General features: G+C 34.1%; 1 protein-coding gene across 1 annotated transcript; it reads left to right on the forward strand.

Moving 5' to 3' along the window:
• Window positions 1–5,521: 5,521 nt before the first annotated feature.
• LOC149576604 (LEAF RUST 10 DISEASE-RESISTANCE LOCUS RECEPTOR-LIKE PROTEIN KINASE-like 1.5) lies at window positions 5,522–9,383 on the forward strand. Its single transcript, XM_089818172.1, has 3 exons — window positions 5,522–6,485; window positions 6,739–6,855; window positions 7,724–9,383. The coding sequence occupies exons 1-3, from the start codon at window positions 5,759–5,761 to the stop codon at window positions 8,926–8,928; spliced, it is 2,049 nt and encodes a 682-aa protein (XP_089674298.1). The 5' UTR covers window positions 5,522–5,758; the 3' UTR covers window positions 8,929–9,383.
• The last annotated feature ends 245 nt before the right edge of the window (window positions 9,384–9,628 follow it).

Raw genomic sequence — 9,628 nt, forward strand, 5'->3', positions numbered from 1 at the left:
GAGTTAGGGTTGGCATTAGGGTTAGAGTTATAATTAATGTTAGTGTTAGCATTAGTGTTAGTGTTAGAATTAGGGCTAGAATTGAGGCTAGGGTTAGGGTTAGGGTTAGGGTTAGAATTATAGTTAGAGTTAGGGTCAAGTTAGAGTTACAATTAAAATTGAAGATAGAGTTGGAGTTAGGGTTAGATTTAGGGTTAGAGTTAGGGTTAGATTTAGGGTTACAATTAGGGTTGGGGTTAGGATTAGAATTAGTGTTAGGGTTAGAGTTAGAGTTACATATAGTTTTAGGGTTAGGATTAGCATTATATATAGTCTTAGGGTTAGGATGAGGGGTAGGGTTGGGGTTAGGGTTAGGGTTGGGGTTAGGGTTAGTGTTAGGGTTAGGGTTACAATTAGAGTAAGAGTTATAGTTATAGTTAGGGTTAGAGTTAGAGTTAGTGTTAGGGTTAGAATTAGGGGTAGGGTTAGGGTTAGAGATAGAGTTGGAGTTAGAGTTTGAATATGGGTTAAAATTAGGGTTAGGTTTAGGGTTAGAATTAGTAGTAGAGTTAGAATAACAGTTAGGATTAGGGTTATAGTAAGGCTTAGGGTTAGGATTAGAATTAGGTATAGAGTTAGGGTTATAAAGAGTTAAGGTTAGGGTCAAGGGTAGAATTAGAGTTAGAGTTAGGGTTAATGTTAGGGTTAGGGTTAGGGTTAGGGTTAGGATTAGAGTTAGATTCAGAGTTAGAGTTAGAGTTAGAGTTAGAATTAGAGTTAGAGTTAGGATTTGTATTATTATTGTGGTTAAGGTTATTTCTAGGTTACTAATCATATTATAGTTGATGTTAGTGCTATTATTACAGTTTATCTTAGTGTTAGGGTAATTGTCAGGTTAAATTTTTATGTGGGTTAGTTCTATTATAGTGCCTGTGATTAGTGCTATTGCGATACAAGTTATTAATCTTTTTAATAATGTAATCCCTCCCTCTCCCATCCTCTCTCTCTCTCTCTCTCTCTCTCTCTCTCTCTCTCTCTCTCTCTCTCTCTACTCTCTAACTACACCTATTAATACCTCCCCCTATCTAAATACACCCTCTAACCTCTCTTTGTCTCTAGTCTCTAGATACGCCCCCTAATCCCTCTCTGTAATATCTAGATACACCCCTTATCTCTCTCATCTTGCTCTCTAGATATACCTCCTAATCTCTCTCTCCCTCTATGCTCTCCAGATATACCTCCTAATCTCTCTCTCTCTCTCTCTCTCTCTCTCTCTCTCCCTGCTCTCCAGATACACCTCCTAATCTCTTTCTCCCTCTCTCTCTCCCTGCTCTCTAGATACACCTCTCTCTCTCTCTCTCTCTCTCTCTCTCTCTCTCTAAAATAATGATAAAATATAAACTAAGTATATGATTTGTTTATTTTAAAATAATCATTAAATTTAATAAAATACAAATTTTATTGATAATGTGACCTTGCCATCCACATTAATGATAAAATTTAATTATGAAACATGAACAATATAAATATTTTGAAACATGCTAAATATAAAACTATTATGAAACATACAAATCTAAAACATAAAAACCAAAAGCATTTTGAAATATGAAAATCTAAAACTAATATGAAACATGCAACTATTATTCTAAATTGAAACATGCACATTAAAAATGTGCAAATGAAATGTATTATCAAATATCTAAATCAAATAGATTTTGATTCAATTTGAATTCTAAATCTAAATCAACCATGCAAGGCTAAACTATAACTAATTTTGAAATTAAATCTACATTTAAATCTAAATATATAACTAAATCTAAATCTAAATGCAAAACTAAATTAAAAATAGAGATCTCACATGCAAAAAATTACTCCAAAACTTTAATCTACTCCTCTTCAAAAACTCTAATCCACTCCAATAATCTCCACCTCTTCCTCCTTGTAAAAACACAAAATGAAAATGAAATGTGGAGCATTTGTTTTATAACCTATGAGAGACTCCTCATATCCCCCAATAGATGTCTTTTGACATTCCACGGATTTGTTTCAAATTCCCTCACTCCCCACAAAAAATAAGCATGAATGTGCATGCAAAAATAAATTTAACAAAAAGAAATATTTTATATTTTAAAATTTAATGAAATTATTTAAAAGAAAAGGCAGGAGTTACAAACTTCTAAATTAAATATTAAATTATTAAATCATAAAATAAAATAAAAATACTCCCGAAATAACAGCTGGCCAAAATAATAGGATGTCAAATGGAGGCCGAAATAATAGCATATCTAGAGAGAGAAATTAGGGGGTTTATCTCTCTCTCCCAATTCTTTTTTATTGACGAAAAATCTTTTTTGGCATATTCTCGTGCTGGGTATTTGTGTTGTGATTGTGCTATATGTACTAGAAACTAGAAATAATACTATATTTTTTATAAGTGAAATATATATATATATATATATATAGAGAGAGAGAGAGAGAGAGAGTCATATGATGGCGTATCTAAAGAGAGAGATTAGGGGGTTTATCTCTCTCTCTCTCTCTCTCTCTCTCTCTCTCTCTCTCTACACCTATTAATACCTCCCCCTATCTAAATACACCCTCTAACCTCTCTTTGTCTCTAGTCTCTAGATACGCCCCCTAATCCCTCTCTACAATATCTAGATACACCCCTTATCTCTCTCATCTTGCTCTCTAGATATACCTCCTAATCTCTCTCTCTCTCTCCCTGCTCTCCAGATACACCTGCTAATCTCTTTCTCCCTCTTTCTCTCCCTGCTCTCTAGATACACCTCTCTCTCTCTCTCTCTCTCTCTCTCTCTCTCTCTCTAGATAAACCCCCTAATCTCTCTCTCTAGATACGCCATCATATCTCTCTCTCTCTCTCTCTCTCTCTCTCTCTCTCTCTCTCTATATATATATATATATATTTATTTATTTTTTTCCACTTATAAAAAATATAATATTATTTCTAGTTTCTAGTACATATAGCAAAATCACAGCACAAATACCCAGCACGAGAATATGCCAAAAAAGATTTCTCGTCAATAAAAAAGAATTGGGAGCGGTTACAAACTTCCAAATTAAATATTAAAAAAGAATTCTCAAAATAATAGCTGGCCGAAATAATAGGAAGCTAAATGGAGGCCAAAATAATAGGCCCGAAATAATAGGGCCCAAAAAAGTAGGACCCGAAAAAATAGGGACCAAAAAATAGGGCCCGAAAAAATAGGACTCAAAATAATAGGGGCGAAATAATTTCAATATGATTTTTTTTTGTTAAATATAATTTTGCATGCGCATTCATGCTTTTTTTTTGTGGGGAGTGGGAGAATTTGAAACAAATTCATGGAATGTGAAGAGACGTCTGTTGGGGGATATGAGGAGGCTCTCAGAAGTTATAAAACTAAGGGTCCTCATTTCATTTTCATTTTATGTTTTTGCAGGAAGGAAGAGGTGGAAGTTATTGGAGGATTAGATTGGAGTTTTTGAATAGGAGTATATTGAAGTTTTTGAGTAACATTTTTGCAGGTAAGATTTCTATTTTTTATTTACATTTTCATTTAGATTTAGATGTAGATGTAAATTGAAATTCAAAATTAGTTATAATATTCTACTTTGATTTAGATTTCAATTTTAATTAATTTCATTTAGATTTAGAATTATGTTCATAACTATTTAGACTTGCATTTAATAGTTTAGTCTCTTGCATGCTTGATTTAGATTTAGATTTATATTCAAAATCTATTTGATTTATATATTTTATAATACTTTTCATTTACATATTTTAAAAGTGCATGTTTCAAATTAGTTTTATATTTGCATGTTTCATACTAGTTTTAGATTTGCATATTTCAAAATAGTTTTGGTTTGCGTGTTTTAGATTTGAATGTTTCACAATAGTTTTACATTTGCATGTTTCTAAGTATTTATATTTTCATGTTTCAAAGCATATTTTCATGGTGACATTGTCATCCACATAAATGATAAAATTATACTTTGAAACATGAAAATATAAATACTTTGAAATATGCAAATGTAAAACTATTATGAAACATTCAAATCTAAAATATGCAAACTAAAACTATTTTGAAATATGCAAATCTAAAACTAATATGAAACATGCAAATCTAAAACTAATTTGAAACATGCATTTTTAAAATATCCAAATGAAAAGTATTATAAAATATATAACTCAAAAGATTTTGAATGCAAATCTAAATCTAAATCAAACATGCAAGATTAAACTATTAAAAGTAAGTGCAAACAATTTCGAATATAATTCTAGAAATCTAAATGGAACTAATTGAAATTGAAATATAAATCAAAGTAGAATATTATAACTAATTTTTAATTTGAATCTACGTCTACATCTAAATCTAAATAGAAAATAGAAATCTCACCAACGAAAAAATTACTCCAAAACTTCAATCTATTCCTGTTCAAAAACTCCAATCTAATCCTCCAATAATCTCCACCTCTTCCTTCCTGCAAAAACATAAAATGAAAATGAAATGAGAAGCCTTTGTTTTATAGCTTGTGAGAAACTCCTCATCTCCCCCAATAGACGTCTCTTCACATTCCACGAATTTATTTCAAATTCCCCCACTCCCCACAAAAAAAACATGAATCTGCATGCAATATTATATTTAACAAAAAAATAAATCATATTAAAATTGTTTCGGGCCCTATTTTTTCGAGTCCTACTTTTTCGGACCCTATTTTTTCGGGCCTATTATTTCGGCCTCCATTTGGCATCTTATTATTTTGGCTAGCTATTATTTCGGGAGTATTTTTTATTTTATTTTATAATTTAATAATTTAATATTTAATTTAGAAGTTTGTAACTCCTGCCTTTTCTTTTTTATTGACAAAGAATCTTGACATATTCATGTGCTGGGCATTTGTGCTGCCATTGTATAGAACGCCTCTCGGCGTAACTAGCTATTATTTTGGGAGTATTTTTATTTTATTTTATAATTTAATAATTTAATATTTAATTTAGAAGTTTGTAACTCCTACCTTTTTTTTTAATTGACAAAAAATCTTGACATATTTCTATGCTGGGCATTTGTGCTGCCATTGTATAGAACGCCTCTCGGCGTAACTAGCTATTATTTTGAAAATATTTTTATTTTATTTTATAATTTAATAATTTAATATTTAATTTAAAAGTTTGTAACTTCTGCCTTTTTTTTTAATTGACAAAAAATCTTGACATATTTCAGTGCTGGGCATTTGTGCTGCCATTGTATAGAATGCCTCTCAGCGTAAAAATAACATGCTTTTATTTTCATTCAAAATTTGCATTCTATGTGGTCACTGTAATATTTAAAGAAAAGATAAGTAGGAAAATGACTGAAATCTCAGGCAAGAAGAGTTTCTGCGTACCTGTATCTTCAATTTTTTGACTTTTTTCCCATTTTACTCCCTCAAATTCCAACGACGATTTTCATGACTCTTACTGACGTGGTGGGTAGACAGCTGAAATTAATTCAGTTCTCTGCAGACGATTACGACAGTGTTTGTACGAACACCAAGTAATATCACAGATTTGTCCCACGCTCATTAGATGCCGAGCAAAAGCATTTGCAAAATTAAAATTTGCCTTTATTAAAACAACTCAACGAAATCGGGAATCGAGATAACTGTACAAAGATTAGATGGGGCTTTGGCCTGACACGGTCCATTAATCGATTTATTACCAAACCAACGGCACATTTCGATTATCTGCGCTTGAGCTTTTGAACGGATTCTGTACTGTTTCCTTAATCTCTATACCATGTCAAATGCTTTGCTCTTTGAAAGTGCTCTGAGTCTACTTTTTGCTCTTCTTCTTCTTCTTCTCTCTAATGGCTGCCTCTGCCAGAATTTTTCCGATTGCCCAAATGCTTTCTGCGGCACCCGTTTTTCTAATATCTCGTATCCTTTCGGGTTAGCAAATTCTGGATGCGGTCACCCGGCTTTTCAGATTCATTGTGTCTCTGGCAAACCGCATCTCGCAATCAATGGCGTTAACTACACTGTTTTAGATCACAAGAACAACACATTAACAGTTGTTAATGATGGAGTTTTTTCAAATCTAAAATGCCCCTTTCCACACGAAGCTGTTAATCTGACGGCATCGCCTTTCATGGTGGCTCCTTCGTATAATACCAATCTAACCCTCTTCTTGGGGTGCACATTTATTCATCTTCCGCTCCTGGATTTGGGTTGCAGTGTTGATAATTTGCGTTATGGTTGGAATTATATACCGCCGCCTTCGGTTTTGCTCGGCGATTGCAAGGTGATTCAAGTACCCATACGGGTTCCCCAATATCTACAAGATATTATTGACAAGGTTCTTCAGGGGTTTGAAATTTTGTGGAATGAAAGTGGTGAAATGTTTAGAAAATGTCGAGCGTGCGAAAAAAGGAAGGGGATTTGTGGGTTTAATTTCACCGTCTCGGGAGTATTTGTTTGCTCTGTCCCGGAAAATCCCAATTCTACAATCAATGGAAGCTCCTCTGGTATGTGATTCAACATAAAGTTTTCTTAGTTTCGGCTAATCTGATAGAACTAGAACTCTTGCCAGATTTGTATCGGTTCTTTGTGTTCTGAGGATTTGAAAGATTTATTAGTTTTTTGACAAATTGGTATTCTGATGGGTATTGGTTCTGTTTTGTAAGGTTTTTAAAATTTTATTTGTTATCAGGTACTTCGTTGAGTTTTTGTGAGAACATGCTGTTTTTCTGTTTTGTAATCATGTGAAACTTCTTGCAGATCTACCTAAAGTTGCTGCTGCTAGCCCTAGCTCAGAACCAGAGGCTAGTTCGTACCCAACCGCTTACTCGAACGGTGTTCGTCACAAAGACATACCTTACACCGCAATTATAATAGGTAAATCCCACAAATTCTACGTTTCCAGTTTCATTGGAACTAATATCATGTTACAGAATGTAACGTAGCCTAGAAGAGGTAGTATTTCTTCCACCATAATTTGGTATAGAAGAAGATAATCAGGAAGCTATCCCATCATGGTTCCGAGAAAATGAGATTGTTCTCATTTCAAAGTTTTGAAACAAAATATATATGCAATCATTACTGGACTACTTAAACGCTAATAAGCCCTCACTCGCCCAAAGTTCCAGTTAAAAAAAATGGAAAACTATGGGCCTAGAAGGCTGTTTATATTACTTTGTTTATATAAAGAACGTTTTTGAGTAGAAGTGCAGAATTCTCTACCGTGTTCATGGCAGAAGCACACAAATGGGCATTTCATGAGATTTGAATGATTTGTAGCTTTTTGTGCTTGTACATAGACAAGTAAAGATCTAGAACAATTTTACGCATGGACTGTTAAGGGAAACTAGAGCTAAAACTGAAAACATTAGTATCCCATAGATGCCACAGCTTGGCAACCGGCAAAACAGAACATTTCATTCTAGTGTAAATTCTGTTAGAGATATATTTCTACATCAACTGATATTAGGAATAGGATTTTAGAAACCTCTGAAGCTGAACATCTGCAAACAAATGCTAATTTTGATTCTGGTTCGATGATTTTCTCATCTCCGATTCAACTGAATTCTTTCTCAGCATTTACTAATACTTTAGATTTCATTAACATTATCAGATTTTCACAATCCATTTAGAATAAAATTTGTTTCTAAAATCGATTTTGTATATATTTTTTTAGCATCATTTTACTTTAAATTTCCCTTTCGTTTCATTGAATTTAACTTTGTTTTGACTGCTTGGAGTGCAGCTTTGTGTGTTGGATTGGTATTGTTGATAAGCGCTGCAAGTATTGCTCTATTTCTATGTTACAAAAAGGATCCTCCGGCCAAACCGAAGCTTGAGAAAAGTAGTAAGACCCAGAAGGACATCCAACTGGACATTTTTGAAAGCAAGAGGGGCTCCTCTCTTTTGATTTTCGGCTACCAAGAACTCGAACATGCGACCGATAACTTCAATGCCAATAGAGAATTAGGCGATGGAGGGTTTGCCTCGGTTTATTTGGGGAAGCTCAGTGATGGCCGATTAGTTGCAGTGAAAAAACTCTTCCATGACAACTCTAGAAGGGTGGAGCAATTTTTCAATGAAATACACATCCTCTCTTCTTTAAACCATCCGAACCTTGTGCTTCTAATTGGGTATTGCCAGGACCGCAGCGAACTACTTCTAGTATATGAATATGTCTCAAATGGAACCTTGGCAGATCATCTCCATGGAGAAACCAAAGGGAACCTTAGCTTGGAATGGGAAGCCCGTTTAAACATAGCCCTAGGAACCGCCCAAGCCTTGGAATATCTTCATTTCTACACAAACCCCCCAATTGTACACCGAGATGTAAAGTCTTCAAACATTCTTCTAGACCATAAATTCAAACCCAAGGTAGCAGATTTTGGGCTTTCTAGGCTTGTGCCATTAGAAGCCTCCCACATTTCTACTGGCCCTCAGGGCACCCCTGGCTATGTCGACCCTGATTATCACCATTGCTATCGCCTTACGGACAAAAGTGATGTCTACAGTTTTGGAGTGGTTTTAGCTGAGCTGATCTCTGGCAGAAAGGCCGTGGATTTAACGAGGGATAGGAGGGAATTTTCACTTGCTGATTTGGTTGTGTCCAAGATTCAAAGTGGGGCTCTTCATGAGCTTGTGGATCCAAAGTTGGAGATCAATGTGAAGCCTTTGGTTAGAGACATGGTGTGGAGGATGGCTGAATTGGCTTTCAGATGTCTTGCTGCTGAAAAGGATGACAGGCCTAATATGATGGAAGTGACTAACCAGCTTCAGGAAATTAAACGGTTGGGATATGTTGGGTTGACTCGAAAGAATCTCAATTCATATAATTCATTCAATGGCGCCCTGGAGACGAAGAAATTGCTGAGCCATATGTACACTGGATCGCCCACTTCTGTTCAGGAAAAGTGGAGGAGCACAAGCACTACACCAGACAGCAGTGAATAAAATGGGGTCTGTTATGCATTTTTCTTCTTTCACATTGTAATATTATTGTTTATATTAAGTTCAAATAGACTCGAACTTGAGATCTTTCAGATAAGAGGCTCACAATTTATTAAGTTCAAGTACGCTGGAATTCAAGACCTCCCAAAAAAGAACCTTATAATTTACGATAGTATTGTAAGCTCTTGCCTCTGAACCATGTAATTAATCTTACCAAATGCTACATATGTTGTCCTCTTGTATGGGGTTACTGCAGAACTTTGATTGTAATTGGTACAGAGTTAAGATTTATTTTGTGGAAGGATTACTTGCAGTATAGTGCTCTCTATACCATACTGGTGGCCACAGAGCACTGTTTTCAGGCAAGGTGCAATTTGAAGAAAACGGGCTTCTGAAAATATATTAAATTGTATATAAAAAGAATGTGTAAAATTTATCTATTGTGATTTTTAAGAGCATATTGTATGTATTCTTTCCATTTCTAAGGTCTTTTAAGTGTTGGTGAATTGAAAATATGATAGATAGATATTTCAATTTTACAGTATATCTATTAAGTATATTGTGTAACTATTGATTATTATAATGCAAATATTTTTCTGGAATTTGATTGTGTACAAAATTTATTGTTGACTGATGGGATCAACACATCATCAGAATGAAAGAAAGTGTAAGTAGAAAAATAATATTATTATTTTTTCATTCT

This window comes from Cupressus sempervirens, chromosome 1, assembly GCF_028749045.1.
Source record: "Cupressus sempervirens isolate cs-2001-9-10 chromosome 1, ASM2874904v1, whole genome shotgun sequence".
Lineage (NCBI taxonomy): Eukaryota > Viridiplantae > Streptophyta > Pinopsida > Cupressales > Cupressaceae > Cupressus > Cupressus sempervirens.

Bases quoted from the DNA above. Each gene is read 5' to 3' on its own strand.
- LOC149576604 (XM_089818172.1), top strand. From the start codon at position 5,759: ATGTCAAATGCTTTGCTCTTTGAAAGTGCTCTGAGTCTACTTTTTGCT. The intron at 6,486-6,738 runs GTATGTGATTCA...AACTTCTTGCAG, and splicing joins AATCAATGGAAGCTCCTCTG to ATCTACCTAAAGTTGCTGCT. The intron at 6,856-7,723 runs GTAAATCCCACA...CTTGGAGTGCAG, and splicing joins TTACACCGCAATTATAATAG to CTTTGTGTGTTGGATTGGTA.